This window comes from Camarhynchus parvulus, chromosome 7 (genome assembly GCF_901933205.1).
Source record: "Camarhynchus parvulus chromosome 7, STF_HiC, whole genome shotgun sequence".
NCBI classification, from domain to species: domain Eukaryota; kingdom Metazoa; phylum Chordata; class Aves; order Passeriformes; family Thraupidae; genus Camarhynchus; species Camarhynchus parvulus.
Window position 1 is genome coordinate 6,444,795 of NC_044577.1, and position 25,632 is coordinate 6,470,426.

General features: G+C 39.5%; 1 protein-coding gene across 2 annotated transcripts in view; it reads left to right on the plus strand.

Moving 5' to 3' along the window:
* ITGAV (integrin subunit alpha V) overlaps positions 1-25,629 on the plus strand; it is a 47,929-nt gene extending 22,300 nt beyond the window's left edge. The window contains exons 8-31 of one of the 2 annotated variants that reach the window (XM_030952198.1): positions 272-316; positions 500-543; positions 632-688; positions 1,081-1,133; positions 1,529-1,731; positions 5,093-5,284; positions 5,396-5,441; positions 5,996-6,097; positions 6,805-6,863; positions 7,857-8,011; positions 9,407-9,544; positions 10,034-10,101; positions 11,269-11,416; positions 11,742-11,834; positions 12,851-12,930; positions 14,746-14,826; positions 15,703-15,808; positions 16,418-16,576; positions 17,576-17,689; positions 18,006-18,119; positions 18,213-18,320; positions 19,329-19,451; positions 19,990-20,099; positions 20,872-25,629. In XM_030952198.1, the coding sequence (XP_030808058.1) occupies positions 272-316; positions 500-543; positions 632-688; positions 1,081-1,133; positions 1,529-1,731; positions 5,093-5,284; positions 5,396-5,441; positions 5,996-6,097; positions 6,805-6,863; positions 7,857-8,011; positions 9,407-9,544; positions 10,034-10,101; positions 11,269-11,416; positions 11,742-11,834; positions 12,851-12,930; positions 14,746-14,826; positions 15,703-15,808; positions 16,418-16,576; positions 17,576-17,689; positions 18,006-18,119; positions 18,213-18,320; positions 19,329-19,451; positions 19,990-20,085 (2,384 nt within the window). In that variant the 3' untranslated portion in view covers positions 20,086-20,099; positions 20,872-25,629. Of the gene's footprint in view, positions 1-271; positions 317-499; positions 544-631; positions 689-1,080; positions 1,134-1,528; positions 1,732-5,092; positions 5,285-5,395; positions 5,442-5,995; positions 6,098-6,804; positions 6,864-7,856; positions 8,012-9,406; positions 9,545-10,033; positions 10,102-11,268; positions 11,417-11,741; positions 11,835-12,850; positions 12,931-14,745; positions 14,827-15,702; positions 15,809-16,417; positions 16,577-17,575; positions 17,690-18,005; positions 18,120-18,212; positions 18,321-19,328; positions 19,452-19,989 lie in introns of both variants that reach the window. The other variant, XM_030952197.1, reaches the window with a different exon arrangement.
* Positions 25,630-25,632: the final 3 nt, after the last annotated feature.

A 25,632-nucleotide genomic window follows, 5' to 3' on the forward strand; every position in this document is an offset into this window, starting at 1 on the left:
GTCTGACCAGGCTCAGGAAAAAAGCAAGGATGTACCAGGACAATTCCCAGGATAATAATTTTTAAATTTTCATCTTCTTATCTCAAATTCCTGGATTCTGATGAGTTACAGCCACTCCTGGAGCTCTTCATAGTCTAAGCTGCTTCAAGGCAATATTTACACCAGTGCATTTTAAGGTGAAGAGAGGACTGTGCACAGAGACACTTGTGAAAAGTGTAAAGAGAGGTGAAACTTTCAATAAGGTTTTTAAAGCCTCGTCTTGTCTCTGCAGGTTATTCAGTGGCTGTTGGAGACTTCAATGGCGATGGCATCGAAGGTAAGCCCCTTGCTTCAGTAAGAACATCATGGTAATAGGCTGGGCAGAGTTTTCAAACCTATGCTACAGTGCACAGGGAAATGCTAGGAAGTGAATGTTCAAGTGCTAGGAATGAGCTGTTCTGTTCAGCAGTCACTGTGCCTTGGGACCTGACTGTTATCTGTTTCTTGCTTTATGTTTCAGACTTTGTGTCAGGAGTCCCACGGGCAGCAAGAACTCTGGGCATGGTAAAAAATTTGAAACATTAAACTTTACAATAAATAAAAAAAGGTGACTATTGCTGGTTTGCTGTAATGTGTATTTCTTCACGTGCAGGTGTCCATTTACAATGGGAAAAACATGTCCTCCATGCACAACTTCACTGGAGAGCAGGTGGGTGGCTCTGCTGACTGTGGTGGGGGGCCAGGAAGCCTTTCCTATGCTGCAGCACTATTTAGAGTACTAGATAATAGTCTGTATATTACTGGCTTGATTGCCAAAGCAACATTTTATGAAGTCTGAGGAAATTCTAATCCTATTTAAATGAAGGAAATGCTGCCTGTTTTGAGAGCTGGGAAAGAGACTGGATCATGAAAGGGGAAATGAGAAAAGTAACCAACAGGTTTACTTTCTAAGAGTATGGAAAAAGAACAAAAAAGAAAGGAAAAAATAAAATTTGTGGCTTATGTTATCATCTCCCTGATGTATTTTGTGTACAGATTTGTGTAAAGTTGTTTGTTTGTATCACTACAACTCATGGGTTTGGTTTGAATTCTGTTTTCCAGATGGCTGCCTATTTTGGGTATTCGGTGGCTGCCACAGATATCAATGGGGACAAGTAAGTGTCCTCTTCTCCCTCTTCTCACCAATGCCACCCAACTTGTTTCTGGAAAGAAAAAATTTATTAAAAGGTCTTTCCCACAATCTAGATTTCTCTCTTCATTGCTGGTTTAACACATCTGCATGACTCTTTTGATAGCACCACACATTTGTTTTAACATTTGTAGGTTTGTTTTTGCATTTATCTGCATAAATACATGTGTATATTCACATGCTTAAGGCCCATTAAATTTTTATGTATTTGTGCTTACTTGGTCAATAAATATTTGCTTTCAGTTGAATTTAAAGATAGTTAGCTTTCATCTGAGTGTTGACTTCAGGGCTGAGCTAACAGTGCTGAAGAGAATGAATTTTCCTGCTGCTGCTGAAGAGCTCTGTCCTGTTTTGGTCCAGTTACACAGATCTGTTTATTGGAGCCCCTCTTTTTATGGATCGAAGCTCAGATGGGAAGCTTCAGGAGGTTGGCCAAGTAACCATCTGCCTTCAGCAAGCCTCGGGAGGGTTTCAGACAGCAAAGCTGAACGGCTTTGAGATCTTTGCGCGGTTCGGCAGCTCCATCGCACCCCTGGGGGACCTGGATCAGGATGGCTTCAACGGTAGGATGCTGATTTGTGGTATTCACATTCTCTGAAAAAAATTCTTTACTAAGGATTTTTCTTCTGGGAAGCTGAGAAGCTTCAGAGGAAAGGAAAACAATTTTTATCTTATTTGCTTCTCCTGCATTTTTCTCATGTGGGATGTGTTTGGAGATTGTTTACCCAAAGGTGGTTGCCTGATTGGATGCTGGTCTGAGCTGTTTTAACTCTTTGGTCAACTGAGGCCAAACTGTGTCAAGATTTTGGAAAGAGTCATGAGTTTTCATTATTATTTTTTTAGCATTCAGTAAGTACCTCTTCTGTATTCTTTAGTATAGTTAGTACAGTATTCTTTAATATACTATAGTATTATAAAGTAATAAATTAGCCTTCTGAGAACATGGAATCAGATGTGTCATTCCTGCCTTCGTCAAGACATTCCCTGCAAATACAATATTGATTCCTGATCAAGATCTCCTGGTTGTGGAGGGTGATGCCTCAGGTTTTAGCTTTTATATTTTTCAGATTCTGTACTGCTTTAGTGTGTAATTCTGAGCTCCATATTAGGGCATGGTAACGATTCCTTCTCTAGCTGGGGACCAAGGACAAATTTCAGGCCCAAGAGCATAAACAATGTGGACTGAAGAGAGAAAAGCAAGAAGGATGGGACTTCATGGGCTAAAGCTATAACTGGACAATTAACTCCAATATGCAAATGGACCAGAACTTATAAATGTGAGAGACCCTGTGACCAGGTGTCCATTTTGTGACCATTTTGAGTTCACCTTGGGTCTAGCCCTGACTGGGCTCTTCTGCAGCCTAAGGTGCATCCATTGAGGCCTTTTAATAAATCCCTGCTTTATTCTTTAGCCCAGTCTAGTCTCTGTTCTAGGTCAGCCTGCACAGGGCACCAGGGGAGCCCAGCCAGCACAGAGAATGTGGATCCTGCACACAAACCCTCAGTGCTGTAGCCATGAGTGAGTGAGGGATGCTGAGATTTAGACTCCCTTCGATGCTTGTGTGCTACTCCCAGGAATGCCAGCAGGAGTTCCACGGATGCATCGAGCAGAGGCTATACCACTGACACAACATGGACTGCTCTAGCTCTTACCCTGACCACCTGATTGCTTCCTAAGCCATGACCACAATAGAAACTTCAGTAAAATACCTGACTCTCCACTGTGACCTGTTACACATCTTCAATATAATTTCTGTTGTTTAAAGATCATTTTCCTCTCTAGAAACACAATGATGACAGAAAAGAAGGTTTGATTTCAGATTGCTGCTTAAAAATGTTCATATAAAAAAGTTCTTCCTGAGAAAAGAGTAGGGTTTGGGTTTTTTTAATTTACTATTCAATATGGAAGAGTTTGGTGGAAATACTGCATAGCAGATGTACCAAGAGCTGAGTGTCTTAAGTAACTGGAAGAGAAGTTTGAATCTGACACAACTGGAGCTGAGACTCTCAAGCCCCTTCCCCCAGCTTCTTGTTAGTTTCTGATAGGAATGAAAAACAATAAAGCAGACAAGAATCACATAGTGTTGGGATGGAGGTTTCCAGGAATCCTAGGGAGAACAATTTTTAATGCCCATTATACTCCAGTGTTGCCTAAAGAGTAGTGAGAATTTGAGTTCCACCAAAAAATCTTCATTTTTTCCCATTGTGCTTGCAAGCTAAGTATTTTCTGTTAGATCAAAAATTACAATAGATCATTACTTCAAATTCCCAGGTAGCTCTAATTTATTTTTGATGAAGTCATAACTTCACAGTGTAGTTGAAATTGGAAGGGACCTTTTTAGTTCCTAACTGGATGTGGAATCAGTGTGAAGATGCACTATCACTGCAGCTATTTACAGAAGCCATTGGAGAACTGACAGCCAAAATTCCAGTCACTTAATGAGATTACCCCAAACATTTTTTGATTCCACCATACTTACATTTGAAATACATTGCAGGAAAGAGAATCATAGCAAAAGCTGCCTCTTTCAAATGGCTTTGCTGTTACTTAGTCTGTTTGTTTTGGGTTTTATTGCTCTGCCTCATTTTGGGTGTGTTAATTAAAATGCCTTCCATCACAGGATGGTGCAAGATAGGAATTTTTGCTGTCTTCATGAAGTTTGTAAATAGGAGTCAAAAATACAAAACTGTAAACTTTTGAGTCCTTATTCTTTTCATCAAACTTTCCCAAATTTCAGAGAAGAGGAAGGAGAAACATAACTATTCCAAGTAGTGCTTTGTGTTTGGTCCTCAAACTGTCTGTGGAAATGTTGAAATTAGATCATAGGTGCACTTCTAAAGCTGTCCTTACAGATAGTCTAATTAGCATTTTGTTTCGTACTATTTATTAATCATTTACAGTGAGTACTTTTAAATTTAAGAGATAGAATAGCTGCACTAACTGTAAATTCTCCATAAAGCATGCTGCCAAGCTATGGGATAGGCTGGATTTTAATATTTACCATTGGTTTAGGATAATTTAAAATTTCCAGAATTATTAATATGTCCCACCCTTTGGAGGAGCATGAGCATGTAATGGAAATGGAAAGAGTCACACTTAGTTTTGTGGTTTGGCGCCCACAGTGACTAACTCTGCTTGTTTTAATAATCTCAAAAGCATTCCAAATCCTTATGATTTTACTGCAAAAAAAGTCACCAAAGTGGAGAAGGTTTTGTAGAACTATTTCTCCCCTTCCTCTCCCCATACACATGTTAACATGTTCTTATTAAACATTTTTACTTTGTAAAAAAACCAGCATCCAATAATATAAGGAAAAACAGAACAAATGAAAAGAGTAATAAACAAACAAATGTTGATGAGCATTTTAAAGGCTGGTTGCACTTCCTCCCTACTGACAAGTAATAGTTGCCTCTTTGAGCTATGTCTTATATGCTTTTGGAAGTCTATTGCTTACTCAAGGTAGCTCAGCTACTTTTGGAGGCATAAAATTAGCAAGATGGCTTCTGTTCCAGGGCTAGAAACAAAAAAGTTTAATAGAAGGCAAAATAACAAATAGAGAAAAACTGAGTTAGGTGCAAGAAGTTTTTGCTCTTGGTAAAACACTTCACAAAAGCAATTAGTTTCTTTGTTCTCTTCTTTTAATAGTGAATTGTTTAGGCAGACTTCTTGGCTTCTGTCTAATTAGCTATCTTCAAGTTTGAGGTGAAGTCCTCAAAGTCTTATGAGGTGTCTTAGAGAGAAACTTCTAAGCTTCTTTCCTTTTTGAGAGGGCAAAAGATAGTTTTGTCACTCCATCAACAAAGAGCACATTCCTATCCTGACACACATTGAAACTGTAATATTAGGAGTTATTGATTGATGTAAGCACAAATATGTTCTAATTTGTGTCTGGAGACATTGATGATTCTTCTTTTGGTTTTCAGACATTGCAGTTGCTGCACCATATGGTGGAGAGGACAAGAGAGGACTGGTGTACATCTACAATGGAGGAGCAAGTGGTTTGAATGTCATCCCATCCCAGGTCCTGGAAGGGCAGTGGGCTGCTCGCACTATGCCCCCCAGCTTTGGGTACTCCCTGAAAGGAGCCACAGATGTGGACAAAAATGGATATCCAGGTCCTCTGCTCCAAATGGCACTTTGCAATAACTCAGTACAGCCCCACCCTTGAGCAACAGCATATTTCACAAAGCAAGGTGTAATGTGTGGGGTGTTTCCTTTCTTTCCAGACTTGATTGTTGGAGCCTTTGGTGTTGACACAGCTGTTCTGTACAGGTAAGGGTCCCTCTGTGCTTGTACCTGAGTGAAAGCTCAGTAGAGTTCTGGAGCTACCAAAGAAAGCAGGATCAGGGAAGTCTGAAAATCTGGCACCCCACCATCCAAACCTCTGGAGGTGAAAAAACACTATACTGCTTTTTTTACTGAGTAAACCTGTCTGCTGCCTAAAATTCATCTTTCTCAATAATATGTGGTCAGGAGAAAACATAAATAAGCTGTCTTCAAGGCTTTCTGAGTGACAGTTTTCTAGATTCTGGTGCAGCAGCTGCAAGCTGTTACACTGGAATCCCAATATTCTCATCCCAGCTTGCTCATTTTGGGAGAACATGTTGGTCTGTGCTATAAGTAGATAGGACTTCCTCTTTACACAGTTGTCCATGTTGTGGCTGATGGAAATGAAAGGGCACAGAAAAGCTTCATCTAGTCAATGGTTGCTTGTTTTTCTTGTGGTTTCAATAAATACTGTGTGTTTGTGTACATTGCACAATTTGATGGGGGGGCAATGTCAAACATGGTGTTGAGTGCTCTTCAAGAGGATGTTTTCTTTGCAGGGCAAGACCAGTTATTAGAGTAAATGCTGCCCTGGAAGTTAATCCAACCATTCTAAACCCAGAAAACAAAGCCTGTTCACTGGAAGATGTAAAAGTGTCTTGGTAAGCAGAGTATCTATGTTTTCATTTGAGGGGAGGGATTTCTTGGGTTCTAATTTTGTAAGTTTCCAATTTTGAAAGGTCTCAGGAAGTCTAGTCAGCTAATTAAAAAAAAAAAAGGACAAACACAGATTTTTCTGAAAGAGCAAGCATTACAAAATAAGAACTCTCTGACAGCAGTTGGAGGAGCAGCACTGTCTTTAGATGCCAGACTGAGTCCCAAAAACTGCAGAGACTGCCAGGGGTCCCTGTTGAGCAGAGTAGGGTCTTCCCAAGACATCAGCACATCCCATGGTATTTGCAGTGTTTTACCCACTAACACACACTGGGGCAATGATCTGCTCTGTAAACTGATTTTGCTTCTGGTTCCCAGGCTATTATCCCAACCCACTTTCCCCTCCTACTGCTAACTTTCTTTTCAGGGTCAGTATGATAGGTTTATAAATCAGACCCATCTGATTACAGAAATAAACATTCCAGTCCACAGGTGATTGTCCCTAGATGAATCAAGACTCCAAAGCTTTGCACTGCCTGCAGTTCTGCCTACTTATTAATAGATTATTGTTTCTCTTCCATCAATAGAAAATAGCTTTTGGGAATAAGCTAGAGTCTCAAAAAGAGGATACATCAGAAAAGAAATAAATAGTGAGGAGTTTTAGAAGAAAATGAGAGAAAAGTGTGGGAAATTATTTTTTTTTCCTCCCAAACAGCTTCAAAGTGAAGTTCTGCTTAAAGGCGGATGGCAAAGGAAAGCTCCCCAACTCACTCAGTAAGTTCTGCTCATTCAAAAATTGGAAGTTGTGTTGCATTGTTTGCAGACAGGAGCACTGGTGGTGTTGTTGTCATGACAAACAGCTGGGTGCCCTTTGCAGCCACTGCTGCCACTTGGGTGGCATGTACATCCATGGGACTCTTCAGCAGGCGTTTTTGGCTGCACTGGTGTAGAAGTCATTTGACCAGATCTGAGACTTTAAACATATGTTCAACTATGTGGTTAACCAGTCTTGGAAAGCCCTTTGTGTTTTACAGAATTTACAGTAACTCTCATTGAGGGGATTTTCAGACAAGAATATTCAAGTATGTGCATTGCTGGGCCTGAGAGATACAAACAAGCCACAGGGAACTTGTCGCATCCTGTTGAGGTCATGACTTTCTGATTGATATCACTGACCTTTTTCATCAGATTCTCAGATCACAATCAGGAAAAGATTAACTTAACAAGTGTTTAAGTTCTCTCCAGGAGATTTTGTAGTGTGGCAAGCAGGTAGTGTCTACTCATTGCAAAATCTTTTCCTTTATTTTCTGTGGCACGTACAGAGGAGGTGTGATCTTGGGAGGCTCATATGAATATCTGTTTTGTATTACAAGTTTTATTATCTATATCAAGTATTTCAAGTAATTAGATTAGCAATAGCATTTAAAAATACAAAGGTTATGTGCAACATTGCTTTAAATTTTTTAGTGGAAAAAATTCTAACTCTAGTTCTTGCTGTTCTACAGCAATTACAAATTATAAATGTATCTGTGTTCTTGGATATTTCCAGTGTTTAAAGAGAAAGCAGAATCCAATTTAGGACAGCAGCAGTGCTTGAGAACTAATGTAGTGACAGATTTTACATGGAAAGAACTGGAGGTTTTAAGAGGGGCAAGCACTAGGTTTGTGTTGTATTTGAAATCAGTGTTCAGCTCAGTTTCTGAGGGAATTCTGCACTGTGTTCAATGGAATGAAACATCCCTAACCCAAACCCTTTGGCTTGGCCAGATTTCCAGGTGGAGCTGCTGCTGGACAAGCTGAAGCAGAAAGGAGCCATCAGGAGAGCTCTGTTTCTGCACAGCAAACAGCCCAGCCACTCTAAGAACATGACAATTACAAAGGGGGGCAAAATGAACTGCGAGGAACTCGATGCCTTCTTGAGGGTAAGCAGCCATTCATGTTCTAAGCAAATAGTTTTTGGTGCTTTGTCTGTTATAAGTTCATTGTGTTAGGTGTTTGAAAAAAAAAAAAAACAAAGCAACAAGAAAAAACTTTGTTTTCAGTGGATGGACCTGAAATTACTAAAGGCATACATCTGTCCTGAATTACTGCTGCTGTCACAGCATGAATGATGAATCTTCTTGTGTCTAAGGTCCTGGTCCCTAAATGCATTGGAAATTCAATTCAGGACTTTGTTCTGGACTTCTTGGATAAGCCATCCAGGCACCAAATTAGCTATAATTTCCAAGAAACATGAAAGTCAATAAGCAGAGGTGTCCCCTCTACTTTGGAGGTTAAAAATGGAAGAAAAATATGAACCTGCAACTGACAAGCCAAAATAAGCAAGTAGCAGAGGAGATGGAGAAAGTTGAAGTACTAAGTTTGTTTTTCTCTTTCTGTTTTCATCCCCACAAATGTGAACAGATGCTAAGACAATTAAAAAGTTTTAATCAGTAGAAGAAACACTGTGTGTAGCTATGTAAGTTCTATGCAGCTCAGATTTATCTCTGAGCACTTATAAATCAAACACAAACAATACTTGCTTCCCACTAAAAAAAACAAATAAAAATGCTGGCAATCATTAAGATTCATGGAGGGTGGGTAATACTTTCTTTGACCTTACTTTTGTCAGTGGGTTTTATATGGAATTAGACATCTCAGATCTCTGGATTAGTAAAGATTTAGCACATTTCCACCTGATATTTTCATAAAGAAAGTAATGACACATCACCTGTGTGAAATGATCATAAATGGGGTGCAAAACTGGTTTAAAACTGTAGGTAATCAATAAGTTTCTGCCCACAGAAGGCATCTTCTGAAATAAGATCCTGAAGTAAGCTGTGCTAGAGTCAGTAGTTTTCATTACTCTCAGAAAGGAAGCAGAGTTTACACTGAGCAGATCTGTGGCTGATGTAAAGCTAAGAGATGTAGGTTTGTAAGTTCTCTGAAAGGCAGGATCAACATTTGATAAGCAGAATGATTTCAAATGAACAGCATGAAAGTCAGCAACTTCCAAGTGCCAAGTAATAATTTTAGGAAGGAAAAATTGGAAGTCCAAAGATGAGTATCTCTGAGGGATCTTAGAAGCAGGCTGAGGTTGGTCTGACAGGAAAGAGCAGAGTTGTGTAGCCTTTAGGCTCCTTGTTACTGGATTTCCATGACTTAATATTGATGTATGCTCCAGTTTTCCATGTTTTAAACAGGCATGTTACTGCTAAAATTGTGCAGGTTTTCTGACAAGAGATTTTCTGCTTTGAAAAGAGCTCAGAAGTTTTCATGTTTTGGCCTCTCCATTTCTACTCCATTTGAATTGTGATTGAAACCTTTGGTTTCCTCAGGATGAATCTGAGTTCAGAGACAAGCTGACTCCCATCACTATTTTCATGGAATATCGTCTGGATTACAGAACAGCTGCAGATGCCACAGGATTGCACCCTATCCTCAACCAGTTCACTCCTGCCAACATGAGCAGACAGGTACCCTGCTCACACAGCCTGGGATCAGAGAACTCAGAGCATTGCTTCATCTTAGGGAGAAAATCAGTTAGAATAGTCCTGCAAGAGTTAATAGTCAAGGCTTTCATCCATTCTCATACCATGCTGCTCTATGTACATTATGTTTTCCCCTGTAGTTCTATTAAGGTAATATAAATAGTTTTTCTGCCCTTTTTTACAAATTTTTTACACTTGTTTGTAAAGAGCATTAATCCCTTAATATGAAGGGATTGTTCAAAGTATGGAGAGATGGTTAAGGTTAAATCCTAGAATTGCAGTAGGGCAGGATGAGGCACAGTGTCCCCCACATATAAAAACTTATTTGTTCTCTTCTGAGATTAATGGCATGAAAACACTTCATAACCAGCTATGTGGAATTTTTTAATGTGCTGGTGAAACAGTATTATTGAAGATGTATGTTAGAACAGATGAAGGAATTACTACAACAGTGTGTGTTGGATTTTTCCATAGGCCCATATCCTGCTGGATTGTGGGGATGATAACATCTGCAAACCAAAGCTGGAGGTGTCAGTAGAAAGGTAAATACATGACAAAAATACAAGGAAAAACAATTTCCCTACCTGAAGTCTAAAATTCAGTAACTGGTAATACTTTTGTTTAAGAGATGTGTTGAACTAAGTAGGACTCCTGATTGCATGCAATCCAAACTCAGGTTTATATGCTTTAAAGAAAACCCATTTTCTGCTTTGGAACCTAATGCCTTTAGCATGTAATGCACCACTCCCACTCCCACCCTAGCCTCCACTCTAAGTAGGCCATATTTATTTATTTATTTGCTAAGCTGGACATATGTAGTGAGAATAAACCACTGCTAGCTGCCATTGTATCTCTGTTGTGTTGTTTAATGTTAGATAGACACATGAAGATGTGATTTTATCCAGCAAGGAGAGGAGTAGGGTTCTCTTCTCATATGTATGAAAAACAAATTGTTGTTATTGGTAGTATCTTTTATCAAACCTGAAACAAAGAAACAATTTGTCAGTGGTAATTCATTCATGAGTCAGCTTTTTTTTTTACTTTGTGTGGCCTAAACCCTCTCTTGCTGGATTATCTCATAATCTGTTTTTTAATGCATTATAGCATATGGATATTGTAGATAGGACACTTCACAAGCACTAATTCATGCAAACACCTCAGTATCACTTGACATCAGTGCAGATACCCTGATGTATGCTTGTAGTTGGTGAAATGAAAACACTTTGTTTGCTAAGATAGTCTCTTTGTGTCTGAACCAAAGGTGTTGCAGAGATCTTGGCTCTATTCTGTGTAGCTGAGCCTTCCCTTGAGTTTTGTTATAAATATGTGCTTGTACCTCTGCAAAGTGGGCCTGCAATTCAAAATGTGCACAGGGATTTAGCTGCCCATAATGGTTTGTTCCTCGTGAGAAAAAGGTCCTTGTGGTTTTTTGTTTTGTGGTACATTTTACAGGCAAGATTCTTACAAAAGAACATGTAATACTTGCTCCATTTGTACTTACTTGATCCATGTAATACTTAATCTATTTGATTGTAGACTTAGGGTTTTTTAAAAATACCTTAGAGCTCTCCTGAAGCAAAGGCACTGCCTCCAGATTTCTCTGGTATTTTCCTGAAATTTCAGAATGTCTCCTATTTCTCTAAGTTCAGCCACTTCCATGCAATCTAAAACCCTAATGCAGAGCTGATTTTCACACTGTTTTCTTGCAGTGACCAGAAGCAGATCTACATTGGTGATGACAACCCCCTGACCCTGATTGTCAGTGCCCAGAACCAGGGGGAGGGAGCCTATGAAGCCGAGCTCTTCGTCGTGGTTCCACCCCAGGCGGATTTCATCGGCGTCGTTCGCAACAACGAGGTGAAATCCCAGCTGCTTCTCAGGAGTCATGCTTCACCTGCTGCTGGGGAAATCTCTAGTGGCTTCTATTATTTCAAAGCACTGAAAAATGATCCATTTTTTCAAAGCCCCTCTCTTTTATAACCTTGAGAACACGTCTGTCTTGTATCAGAAACATTTGTCTCCTTGGAGTCTTCCATACTCAGATTTTATTTCATTTTATTACTTGGCTGAGACATGATATTAAAATTAATACAGCATATCTAGGACTTCTCTCCAGACTTTCATCCAGGTGCTCAAATGTAAAGAATGGCATTCCTTAGTGTTTCTTTCTGGTTTATTGCAGGCTTTGGCCAGACTGTCATGTGCTTTTAAAACAGAGAATCAGACTCGCATGGTCGTTTGTGACCTGGGCAATCCCATGAAAGCAGGAACTAAGGTAAGGCTTGGTCCAACAGGTGTCTGATAGTCACCCAGGGGGCAGGTGGCAGTTTCCTTAATCACAGCAGTGTTTGGGCAGGAAGTTTTCTCCCAGGAATTTAAGATTACACCTGACATTTAGCCGCCCACATTTGGTTAGTACAGCAGTAGTTGGTTTTAACTTTTCAGCTAAATTAAAGGCTGGAAGGAGTGTTCATGAGTTTTGTGATGCAACTCAAAATGAGTCATTCATTAAATAGTGGAATTAATGGACTTTGGTCCCTCATGAATTTTTTATATTTATCTGACATGTATTTTTTAGGATATAATCAAGAGCTAGCTCACAACACTTCTTTCCCGTAGTTCATCTCTTTTCTGCCTACTTTCATGAGGAAGGAGCGAGTTTTGTTTCACTGAAAGCTCTACAATTCTACCAAATGTAGCTGAAACTGGAAGAATTAAAAAAACTGTTAGTGAGACAGATTTTAAGGTGATATGACATAGTAAGTCTTATTTTATGAGGAAATGAAGTGAAAATCAGTCACAGTTATAACAATTTCATGATGCTTTTTTTCTAAGAGCCATCTTGTACAGATAAATAAATGCTATTTCCAAAGTCTTTTGAAGTGTATCAAGCTGAACTTCACAGACATTAAAGCAAATATGAATTCACTTAGACCAAAGCTTGGGAATTAACTTTGAATCATTAATGTGTTCCCTGCTCTTTAGATTACAAAATTTTTTGCAGTACCTGGGAAGGCTCAGGTATGTGTAGAAATGGCTGAAGTAAGTGTGGGGAGCAAGATACAATCCTTATTTTGTATTTTATGGCAGTGATGCTGCCTTGGCTGGACATACAAGAAGGCAGTACATTTCCAGCCTGGATGAACTGGACAACTTGAATTTACCAGTTCTGTGTGTTCTCTCATCACCAGGAGTCTCAAGCCATTTCACTGCAGTCTAATAGCACTGAGAAGCTTTTATGGTGTGTTTTATTGTGCTTCCAACTGAACCACAGTGCTTTTGTTTCCCCAGCTCCTGGCTGGCCTGCGTTTCAGCGTGCACCAGCAGTCTGAGATGGACACCTCTGTCAAGTTTGACTTGCAGATCCGGAGGTATGGAAATCTCTGCGGGTGAACCTCCCCTGGGAGAGGACACACACAGCAAATAGACTGCAAACCAGTACCACTCTGACCTAATTCTCTTGTCTTTGCCTTGTAATGACTTGAAAAATAGCCACATTGAGTTAGGTTTCCTAAAATACAGGAAAAAGTAAGAATATTTGTATGTGCGTATCACTGTGCTCTGCTGACGCTTGTGGTGTCACAGAATGACTTTGGGTTTACATCCCTCTTTTAAAACTGATGCTTGAACTCTGAATTCCTTCTGATGTAAAACCAGAATTTGATGTATTTAGAGGAGGAGAGTCTTTCAGGGCAGGCAGTGTATGGGGCAGTCAGAGCAGAAGCAACCTGCAGTGAACCATCACATCTGGGGTGTCTGCCACCTTCCTTAGGCTGACCGGGGTTTCATCTGAAAACCCCTGACACCAAAGTTGAAGATTCTATGGAATTTAAGTTTGCAATATGTGAACCATCACAGGAGCCAGCCTAAGAGTCTGAAAACTAAATGGAACAAAGCAGTAGTGTTCCTGTTAACTATCAGATGAGCACTGTCATATTAATCTGATATAAAAATCAGAATTTGTAACTTCTGGAGATGATATTTAAGGCTGGAGATGTGATCATTAGGACTATCTTTAGCCAATGCAGTTTTATGTTGTTTTTAATGGACAGTATGAATACACCTGTTTTGTTTCTTCTCCATGGTGGACCAAAAGCACTTTTTTTCCTATTTAGGGGCTTCATTTTTTTAATTTAGTGAATAAATTAATCTCATCCACATATGCATGTGTCATATATGGGAGTTGGGAAAGATTAAAGCTACCATTCTATCTTAATGATGGAGTGTTTTGCCATACCAACCAAAGGCCTTGGCACATGAAATATTTCTTTAATCTCCCACTGCTGTCTGTTGAATTTTCCCTTCTCCATCAGCTGGCAAGGTGTGCCAGTGGCATGGGACTGTTCTTTGCAGAAGTGATCTGCTCTGGGGTGCCTGTCACCTTCCTTAGGCTGCCAGCAGTCACATGCTGCTGTCCCAGGGTCAGGAACAGTCAGGGAGGCTGCTCAAGCCATGCTTGTCTCCTGATGGAAGAGGAGGGAGGTTCCTGTGGTGTTTCAGGCCTTTTGTGGAGGGAAATTCCTTCTGTGACTGGTGGGTGCAGAAGGGTGAGCAGAGGTGCCATGGAACTGAGTAATCACAGTTCACAGTGACAGGCATCACCAGGGATTATGTGGGACAGCTTTTAGGGATCACACTGCTTGTCTTAAACTCACAAAGCTGGATCTGCAGTGCTGGCTCAGTTCCTAGCAGAGCAGGTCTGGTTTCTAAAAGAGTTGAGGTATTTACAGGTCAGGAGGAGAGCACTGCTGCAGGTGTTTGCTGATTACAGCAGCACTGAAGAATGATCAGAAGATTCAGGATTCTTTGTAAAGGAAAGTGTTTGGTTGGGGGGACAGAATAACCAGATGTGTCAAAGGAGATCAAAATTCTGCTCCCAGCACCACTTTGAGGGGGAGTGTCCCCTGTATTTTCTTACATGAGAGTTGTAGGACAGAGTCAGCATTAACTCTGTGTCCTTCACCATCCTCTCCCTGCTGGGGCTCCCCCACACTCTGCAGAGGCTGGGGCTCCATGCATTTAGGTGAGAACTTGCTGGAATCTGGCCCTTACTTTTTAGCAACTGTGCTTTCCTACAGGGGCTCAGGAGTCATTCTATGTTACATACAATTACTTTCAAGTGTGGAGGGGTTTTTTTTAATTATTGCTTATTTCATTTAAGAATTTACCTTTTATTTTCCTTGCAGTTCCAACCTGTATGACAACCTGAGCCCAGTAGCATATTATCAGGCTGACCTTGCTATTTCAGCAGCTGTTGAAATTAGAGGGTAAGCAATACTATTTTAATAAACACTTTTAAGGAACTTTGCACATCTGCTTCTTTATATTCACTGAACTTCCTTTCAGGTCTCAATAAGTTTTCCAGGATGGCTTAGGGAATTTTGAATCATAAAGACAATATGGTTTTCTCTAGCCAGCCTTTGGATTTTTGGATCTTAAATAATTCTAAATAATGACAAAATTTATTCCAAAAAGGAATATTGTGCCTCCATTACTAGAGATATTTTTAGAAGAAGAAAAAATCACCCCTCTTGTTTGTAGTTTTACATTTCTGAAGGTCACTTTTGTCCTGCACAAACTGACTGGGGTTTCATCTGAAAACCTCAGAAACCAAAGTTGAAGTTTCTATGGAATTTAAGTTTGTAATATCCTTCAGTCTTAAGCATAGTATTAATATTGTAATGACTTGGTGACTCCATCACCTCTACTTCCCACCTGAAAGTCCTCTTGCCTAACCAGTTACCTTGGATTCCTGAGTCATAATTCTTTAAATTTTCCACTACATTCATTATTGTGACAAATCTGTTCAGTATCTGAGAGGTGGGGGATGGCACACTGGAAGAGCATGATTGGTACCTTCATTGCTTTCAGGGCTATGCCGCTAAGGCTTTACCAATATTTCTCATTATGACAATATTTCACACTGGTTTTGTTTGGATGATGTGTGTGTCTTTTTTTTTAACATAGAGAACAGAACTGAACATTTAATACTCAAAGCACTTCTGTTCTTTCAGGTTTTATATAGAAGATGAAGGAGTGGATATTGTATTTTAAGCATGTTGATTTTTTCCTTTAGATGTCCTATAGAACCCCATTTATTTTTTCATGCTTGCTAATGACACCTCCTTTGCTCTGCTGTTTAGTGTGTCGTCCCCTGACCACATATTCCTTCCCATTGCAAACTGGCAGCCCAAGGAGAACCCTGAAACAGAGGATGACATTGGGCCTCTAGTTCAGCACATCTATGAGGTGTGGAATTACTGCTAATTTCTGTGACATGGTTCTGTGATAAATGAAAATAAATCTTTTAGTGTAGCTTTTCTCTGGAGTAAATTATGATTTCTTTTCTTTTTTTATTTTACTTTTTTAATGCCAGGCCAATAACTGGCATATCCAGGAAGGGGTGGAATGCCTGAAAATAGTGTAACAGGGCTTGATTACCTGCCTAACTACACATATTTTATTTTCTTGCCCTTTGAAATCTAGATAAAACATTCCAAGTAATGTGAGCACAGGAAATGGCTCATGGCTGTAAATTATTGTACTTATCTGTTCTGAATCACTACTCTGAAGTATTTTGCTGTGAAAAAATTTAAGTATTGAAAATATCCTTTTAAGAATTATAACAGATTTAATCTAGATTGTTTAGTTAAGCAAACTTACCAAGAGAACTGTGTGAATAATAATAGTTAAAAGCACTTTTAGGTAAAGTTTTGATGCTGCTGCCATAAGTGGTTGGGGGTGGGAGTGGTGGCAGCATCAGATTTGTGGTTCAAATATAAAGTAACAATTACATGCACATTAACAGAGAGAATAGCATTATTTATTTACATCTGTAAATTTTATTTTCATAATCAGCTGAGAAACAATGGTCCAAGTGCATTCAGCAAGGTGATGATGACTCTGCAGTGGCCTTACAAATACAAAAACAACACGCTGTTGTACATTGTGCAGTATGAAATTGATGGTCCCATGAACTGCACTTCTGACATGGAAATCAACCCACTGAAAATTAAGGTAAGCAAGACTTTCCCTTTGAGTGGACTGAAGTATGCTTGGTTGTTTTGTGAGTTCTCAAAATAGCCAAATCCCTGAAAATATGACAAACTGAGATAGTTTTTCATCTGTGGCTGATGAATAAGTCTACACTTTTCCACACTACTTGCCAATGTATGTAGCAGGTGAAATAAAATGTGGACAGCAGCTCAAAATTATCGACTCAAAGATCAATTTGTCTTGTTTCTTTTATTATGGGGTTTTCTTCCTTTTTTTTTTTTTTTTATTTTTTAACTTCAAGGCTGTTCTATATGAGTTCTAAGTCCAAAGCAATAGAGTTATAATGAATGTGGTCATGAACTGAAACCTAAAACAAACCAGGTGCTTCTGGACTGTTTGTCTAAATTGTCTGTTGTTCTTTTTTTTTTTTCTTGAAGAGAATAGTATTATTTTTTATATTGCATTTATCTATTCATCCAAAGGTCACAAAGGACAATAGAGTTTACCTACCACCGCCAGCAAAACGTGGGACTTACAGAGCAGAAGAAACTTCTTTTTCCTGGGCTGGGCTGGGCAAAGAAACACCAGATAGAGCCCAGCAAGTTTAACTGAGTGTACGAGATTTGATTTCTAGGGTAGTTTAGAAGAAGCAATAAAAGTCAGAGTGTTAGTTCAAGAAGAAGTCAGAGTGTTAGTTCAAGAAGAAGTCAGTGTGTTAGTTAAGGAAAATGTCAGGATGTTAGTTCAAGTGCAAAAAAAGGACTGAGGGAAGATATTCAGTGTATAGAACAACAAAGAATGCTTGTGAACCTTTGATAACCAAACAGAAACTTCAGTGAATATATAAATACAACGTTCCTGTGCTTCTGCTCTACGATTTGCAGTGATTTATTTTTAGCTAGGGTCTGAAGAATGGCTAGGATAGAAAGAGAGAAAACTGCAGTTTGGTATTTTCTTGGCCTTCAGCTTGAAGTCTGCAGTGTACTGAGTCATTGTTTGTGTTCCCTTGGTGTGTGCTAGATTTCTGCTTCCAAGGAAGATGAGAGGAATGACACCCTTGGCAGGGAGGAGCAGCGCGGGCACCGCGTCAGCCGGAGGGACGTGGCTGCTGTGGAGGGGGACGTGCACACCCTGGTGAGCTCTCAGCACGGGGCTGCTGGCAACACACCTGCACTCCTGGGCTGCCAGGAGTCCTTAAAAACAAATCTAAGGAAGATTTTTCCCTCCCTAAACATGATTGGAAAAAAATCTCTAATAGGAAATTAATATATTACCTTATCACTGCCTTTGTAACTGCAAGCTATGAGTAATTATCCAATACTGGAGGTTATTTAATGTATTTTAATAGTTTATGGTGCTTTGCCAATGTAGATATGTGGGTAAAGTAGTACCATTAAGGAATTTTCAAATATTTTCACACTTGGAACATCCTTCCTATTTTTATACACAGGGCTGTGGAACTGCTGACTGTTTAAAGATTGTCTGCCAAGTTGGCCACCTGGAGAGGGGAAAAAGTGCAATATTGTATTTAAAATCACGCCTTTGGACCCAAACTTTCATGAATGTGAGTGATTGGGAATATTCTGTCGCTGTTTCTGAAACATTTAAAGTTGTTTTTGTACCCACATGCAATACTAATTTTGTTTTTTTTACACAGAAAGAAAATCAGAATCATTCCTACTCTCTCAAATCGTCTGCTTCCTTCAGTGTTATAGAGTTCCCTTATAAGAACCTTTCCTTTGAAGATATTCATAATTCTACAGTTGTAAGTCATTTGCATCCCTATACAATCACTTCAAAATTAGTGCAAAGACATTTATTGTTGAGTAACACTGTTATGACTTGGTATAATTTTAATTTAATCAGCTATTTGTTTCATGTATTTATTTCAGTTGTACACATACAGCTGAAGGTAAAACAGACTGGAGTTGACAATATGTGTGGCTTGAAAGACTTAATTGAAAATGAAAAAAATGATGGTGAACAGTCCTCCTGTTCCTGTTAATGCCAGTGTTGTTAGAGAAATGTTTTACCTGAAATTTGTTTTCAACTGTAGTAGCACTTGCAGCTTGAATAATGAACTTTCATTATATTATATGAAGCACTATATATGAGCTTTATATGTGAGGGTGGAAGTGCCATGGGGGGTTTCAAAGGGAAAGGAGACAGGGTGCAAACAGAAAGGAAGATATATTTGGGCTGGCAAATTGAAAGTTTTTGGTAAGCATTATAGGATTAAGAGATCTTAAGGAAAAGGTAGAAAAAAATTATGATTAACTTATTTTTAAATATGGTTTCTAATGTCTGTTATTAGCTGGGTTTTTTTTGTCTCAAGCCTTGTGGACTTGATTTTTTTGTTTCAAAATATACTGCCTTTTAAGAAAAAAAAAAAAAAAAAAAAAAATGAAAAGCCCTTAATTATCTTTCTCTAATTCCAAAATATTTCCAGATTCCTAAGTTTTACTGAAAATCATCAAGAGTTACAGAAGACATGTTGCCATGTTACCACTGATTGCAAGAAAGCAAACCCAGGCAAAACAACCCCCAACCCCCTACTATAATTTAACTTTAAAATCCTATTAAATTTGGGTCAGTGAAGTCTTTATGTCACCAAGAATCTATGGCTTTTCATTCATTCTGGAGGAAAAAAGTAATTTATACTGGCTTGAGATTATAATCACGATAGGATAAAGGTATACAAGATTGAAAATGCATGGATGAACTGAGCATGTCACTGTGATGCAAAATGTGATTTATTGTGTTTTTCTGTCAGGTTGCTACAAATATTACATGGGGCATTCAGCCCCAGCCCATGCCTGTGCCAGTGTGGGTTATCATTTTGGCTGTGCTAGCAGGGTTACTGCTCCTGGCTGTTCTAGTGTTTGTCATGTACAGGGTAAGTTCTGTGTCTGGGGGGTTTTGGTATCATTTGCTTTTCCCTACTAGTGATGTATTATTTCATATAGTACAGGCACTTTGCAGAAATGCCTTGCTCCCCATATCATCTGAATCAGTTAAGTTTTTGGAATAACTGTAAAAGCTTTTCAGCTTTGTCAGGAAGAAGCTGAATAAAAGAGCATGTCTGTGATGGTGCTGAACTCAGTTTAAGTTTTTAATATATTAAAAATATTTACTGTGGACATTACCACATTTACTCAGGACATTACCCAGTCCAACACCCCTGCCAGGACAGGGTCACCTGCAGCAGGTGACACAGGGACACATCCAGGTGGGTTAGGAATGTGTCAGAGAGACAGACTCCGTGCCCTCCCTGGGCAGCTGTTCCAGTGACCTCACTGTGTGAGGTCAAAAATGAGGGAAGAGAGTGAAAACACAGCTTAATCAGTTAAGATCTGACCATGAAGGAAAGAGAAAGGATGTGTGTGTGTTCTGCAAGTCACAATGTAATTTCTTCCTTGTTCTCTGAATCACAGATGGGCTTTTTCAAACGTGTGAGGCCACCTCAGGAAGAGCAAGAAAGAGAGCAGCTGCAACCGCATGAGAACGGGGAGGGAACATCAGAAGCTTAAGCAGAGTTTTATCTGTAAGACATTCTGAAGTGTACACTTGCCTACATCTTGGTTACAAATATTGGCTTCCCCCTCCATGAGCAAACACTCACCGCTGCAGAGTTGCTGGTCTCAGAAGGCATCAGCACTGTGTGCAAAACAAGGGCAAAACACTTAAAGCCCCCTCCTGCATTAATGCTGTTCCTGCCTGCCACTAACACACCTGCACTGACCCCAGGGGCAAACTCCAGTGACAGCAGTGCTGGGATTCTGCTTGCTGGGACACAGGACACGTCATCTTTTCTGGTTCATGCACTGACTCTCCATGAATTGCTACCCAGATTCTGCATTTGCCTTGGAGCCAACAGCCTCCAGAGGTGCTGGCTGGATTCCGTGGCTGGATTTGGTTGGTTTTGGTTGGAGTACACTACATTTCATGGCCTAGCTCTTGAAAGTCAGTTGCACAAAAAAAAAAAAAAAAAGATGAATGTAGCTTGTTTTAACAGTACTGAAGAATGTTCTTTACCCATTAGCTCTGATGATGATTTTTTTTCTCCTGCTCAAGAAATAGGAAATATTCAGTGGAATCATTCACAACTGATACCTGTTCTGCACACCAGTCATCTGTCTTGGGGTTTCCCTCTAGACCTTACAAATACTGTTCTCCAGGTCCTGGGTCTCCTAATGTAGGGATTGAGCCTGCAAGCATCAAGTGAGGGATAGAAATCTGGGGCTGATGTACTTTCTGTGGGACTTGGGGAAAAGATTCAGGGCAAGATCCCAAGACTCTGCTCTGTATTTCCACAGTGCAGGATCCACGTGTTCCACAGAGTTCTTGGCTCCATGGATGCATTCATGCCCTGCCAGGGACCAAATGCTGGGCTGTGGCTGCCAACAGATGTGTCTGAGAAAACCCTTGATGTCCACAAGTCACACCTGTGCAGGGTTTGAGGTGAAGGCTGTAAATTACTTGGATGGTATTTTGGTTTCTGGCAGAGCACTGGGGGGACACTGTGGCACAGGTTACCTGGTGCACTGCAGGGAAGCTGTCAATCCTCACTTTCCCTGCTTGACCATGCCCAGGGTGCAGGATGGAGTGACACAGGGGCTGTTCCCACCAGGCTCCCTGCCAGCCACGTCCATGGATCCAGATTACACCTGCACTTCAGCCACTCCCACACCTCCCTCACCTCCTGCCCTCAGAGAACAGTGAGTCCAATGAAGCAGGGAAGAGCTGGCAGTGCACAAGGGTTCAAAATGAAAAGCTGATTTGGCTTGTTTCATTTCACTCATTCATTGTTTCATGGGCTTGTTTCATTGGATTCATTCATTGTTTCAGTCCCTGCATGTTTCATTGCACAAGACATTTCATTGCACAAGACATTTCATTATGTTCAATGCATTTCATTACCAGAAAAGACACTAAATATTCTGATTCATTGATGGTTTTTTAAACATACCAAAAGGTCAGTGGTTAAAAGCCATGGGTTTGCATCACTCTCAGCTTATTTCCCTCACCACTGGTGTAGTAAAAGGTAACTTTTTACACTGATTGACACTAGAACATTGTCCATGCATTTCAGTAGACAAGGAACTGCAGAGCAGGAGGTTGTTCAGCTTACAACCACAAGTTGCACACATCCTACAGTGGACATACCTGAACCATTACTAAGATGCCTTCTATGAGATGTGTTTATTCTCTTTCCCAAAAAGAGAATAAATTACACTATAAACTCCCTGTGTGCAGCCAGGCACACAAAGGAAGACTTCTACTGTTCTTACACCAGTGAGATTTCTATGCAGACAAGCTCTTGAAAGGGCAAAAACTCTGGTTTGGTTTTGTACCTTGGGGTTTTTGTTCACAGCTGCATCTCTCCCATAAATACAGCAGTGCCCACTAAACCCAGAATTTTCTGAAATAAGCAGTTTGTTTCAACTCTGATTTCTGCATCCTTTCAGGGATTTAAAATCCACCAGTGGCTTTTGTTGTGAAGTCCATTCTTAGTTGCTGATCCATGATGGCATCTGAATCCTTAAGGGAAAGAGCACGGAGTCTGGGGGGGCCAGTATGTTCACCAGGTATAGGCTTGCATATTTATCCATGTACATGGGTTGGGTTTAGACAGTTTGTTTAGATAAAATTAGTTTACATGAAAGGGTGTAGGGCATGATTCTGCTTTCACTGAACTTTCAAGGTCTTCAGTGTGGCCAACGTCTTATTTTTGTCTTTATTTTTAGTATTGTTACTAGTAATGTAGTAGAGAACCAGGAGTCAGGCTTTGATCCTGGCCTCAAAATGTGACTTTGGTAGAGCAGCATTTTCAGTTTCTTACATGGGCTTGTGGTTCTCATGCTTTGTCAGCTGATTATCTGTGTGCAAGGAGCTTGGTTTTACTCAGCCTTAATCTCAGTAGGGTAAGAGGTTTAAGAGACTGCCAGACAGATTATAGCTCTAATTCCTCCATGTGTGCTTTCATTACATGTACACTCCATGGTGACTTGAAATTTATTAGACTACTTGCATGTGTAGGCTTTATTAGGAGGTGAAAAAGAGTATTTAAAGAAAAATCATGGTCAAGATCCCTCCTGCTCACATGGATGGGATACCATAGCATTGCTAATATCAGTGCTAATTGCATCCTAATTTTACTGGAAAATCTCTTTTTGCTGATTTTCAGGATAAGAAGGTACATTTTATTGGTACAACTACTGTAGCTATAGAAAGTATCTTCCATTTTTGAAGTTACATAAAGTAAGACTTATTTAAGTGATTTTTATTTCTTGCCTTCTGCTGAAGGATGAAAACAAATAGTTGCTTCTTTCATGTCCATCGATTTCCAGTTAGGTTAAAAAGACCACAGTCGCATATGTAAATGGAGTATACAGGTTATTTAGTGAGCATAGATGTAACACCTCAAATTCAATTTAAAGTAGCATTTGTGTTTCAGGGAGATTCCAAACTGGAAATTTTCCTGAATGGGGGTGCAGGAAACTTCTACTAGTGTGTTCTAGATTCAGCAATAAGAGTCCAGGTTATGTTTGTACTTGTGTCAATATAAATTCTATACTGACTTACAGGCATTGATGTATTCTTACAGCAAGTACTGTAGAAGGATGTTAAAGCTTTTAAAGAAACGCTAGAAAAGGTATTTTAGAATGAAATTAATGCCTTTGAGTCAAAATTGGTATGCACATGGCGCATACTGGAAGCATTTAAAAATACAGTAACAGAGAATTAGCCTTCTTTTGAGAGCTATGTTTCAGGAGCAGATTTTTTATGAATATAAAATCAACAGCTATGTAATTATTTAGACAATAAAAACATTTTAAAAGAGCTATATCTTTTATAATGAAATATGAAATTATGTAAGTACGCCAGTTTGCAATTAATGCAGCATCTCATGATCAATACTGAAAAGTGATTTATATTACAGAATGCATATTATCTATTACTATATTTGACAATATTTAGAAAATGTAAAACAAGGAACCTAATTTATAGGTTTACATTTCTTTCAAGAAACTATGAAATTGTGGAAATAGCTTTTGTTTAAGCATGGCTGTAAAGTCAAATATGGGCTACATTTATCAACGTAATTTGAAATCTTTGAATAGTTTGCCAACATTGTTTGCCAAGTTATCAGAGGTTTTTTTCTGTTTTAAATCTTCATCTACACATTGATCTCCAATTCAGATAATGCTTGTGGAAACTTTCTAAAGTTTACTATGTGTGCTCTTTCTTTATAAAACATTTATTCCAAGCAAAGGTATTAAATATTTAGTTACTTCTAAACTTGAGTCCATGCTTAAATAGTCTTAAAGGATATTTTGAAAATACTTCAGCTATAGACAGCATGCTCTTGGTGATTTGAAGGAATCATGCTGCAGTTAGATTTTTGCAGCATTTGGGTTTGTTGTTGGTTACCCTGACAGAACCCTGCAGTATTTTTTCCTCCACCCACCCAAACAGTCTCAGAGCAGCACTACACTGGTGAAAACCAGTTTTGATCTTTGGTCCAGCCTAACATGACCCTTTGAATGTGATTCTTTGTGTCCAGGGCTGCTGGCTGTTAATGAGCTGGGGAGAAAAAAAAGTATTTTATTACAGAAAAACAGGACTCTAAAAAATAAAAAGGGTAATGGCAGGGCCCAGAGGAGATGATTTTGGTTTGTTCCTGAGGTGTGCAGAGCTCTGTTGGCAGTGGCCCTGTCGCAGCCAGGTGTCACATCTGGGATCATGGCTGGTGCTGAGCTCTGTAGGATCTGAACTCTTTGGATGGGATCATGGCTGCTGCTGAGCTCTGTGACTCCTGGGGGATCTGAGCTCCTTGGGTGGGATCATGGCTGCTGCTGAGCTCTGTGACTCCTGGGGGATCTGAGCTCCTTGGGTGGGATCATGGCTGTTGCTGAGCTCTGTGACTCCTGGGGGATCTGAGCTCCTTGGTACTGAGTTTTCAGCCCCCAGCCCCCAGGTGCAATATGCCATGGTCTGGCCTGGTTCACTGCCAATCCTCTGCCCACTTTTGCTGGCCTCAGAAGGGCCGTGGTGTTTCCTTTTTTTGTGAGGACCTTGCAGAGGCAGCGTGCTCACTGGAGGTGATGGATTAATTAATTAATTAATAATGCTATTGGAAGTCTTTGATCACCCACATTGGGTGAAGCTTGGTGTATATTCTAAAGTGTGTCCACTACTAACTCGTGAGTGCTTCAGAACTGGGACCACCTTCTTTAAGGCCATGGTGGAAAATTTGAGTAGAGGCTATAGGATAATGGGGTTGAGTCTGTAGTACTACTGCTACTAGATGTGGTTGTGGTATTTAGGTCTGTTTTTTTCCCAATGGGTAGAATTTTAACAGGAAATCTAACTTTTCATGCAATGACTTTCTCCAGATATACTGCATTAAAGGTGAATAACCTGACCCTTGGCTTTTGCAAAATAATGGAAGATTTCATGTAGCATTTGCATCTTAAAAAATCCTTGTACAGGTTTTGCTTTTCTAGTCCATGAAGGAAACCTGTATTTCCTATGATACAAATATGCTGAAAATGTAACATTTTATTTCTTCATAATGGATTTTTTTCCTTTCTTTTGTGTTTGCTCATGCATTAAATCAGTGGAGCATTATTTGCACAAGCAGAAAATTAACATACTAACGAGAGTGCTGCATTTTATGTTTCTTTGTCATGCAGTAAATACTTGCAGCATAAATGGGAATATTTTCAGTTACTATGAACCTGTTTCAAAGGTCTTCGGTACATTTAAGGAGAGCAATATACATTTGAAGTCACCTTATTTTGTATTAAATTATAAATTGTGCAAAGGAGTGGGTGTTGTGGCACAGTAATTTTGTACTGATATGAAATATATAGCTATTAAAGCTATGGTTTGCTTTTTAACTCATTCTTTTCATCCTAATGCAAATTTGAGTGTTTTTATTAGGTTGTATTTTTCTATGTATATATACAATTTCAAAATCCTATGATTGGGTAAACTGAAAAATGTAATTATTGATTTGATTCTGATATTTAGAATTTTGGAATAAAATACCTCTTAATCAACAGAAATTC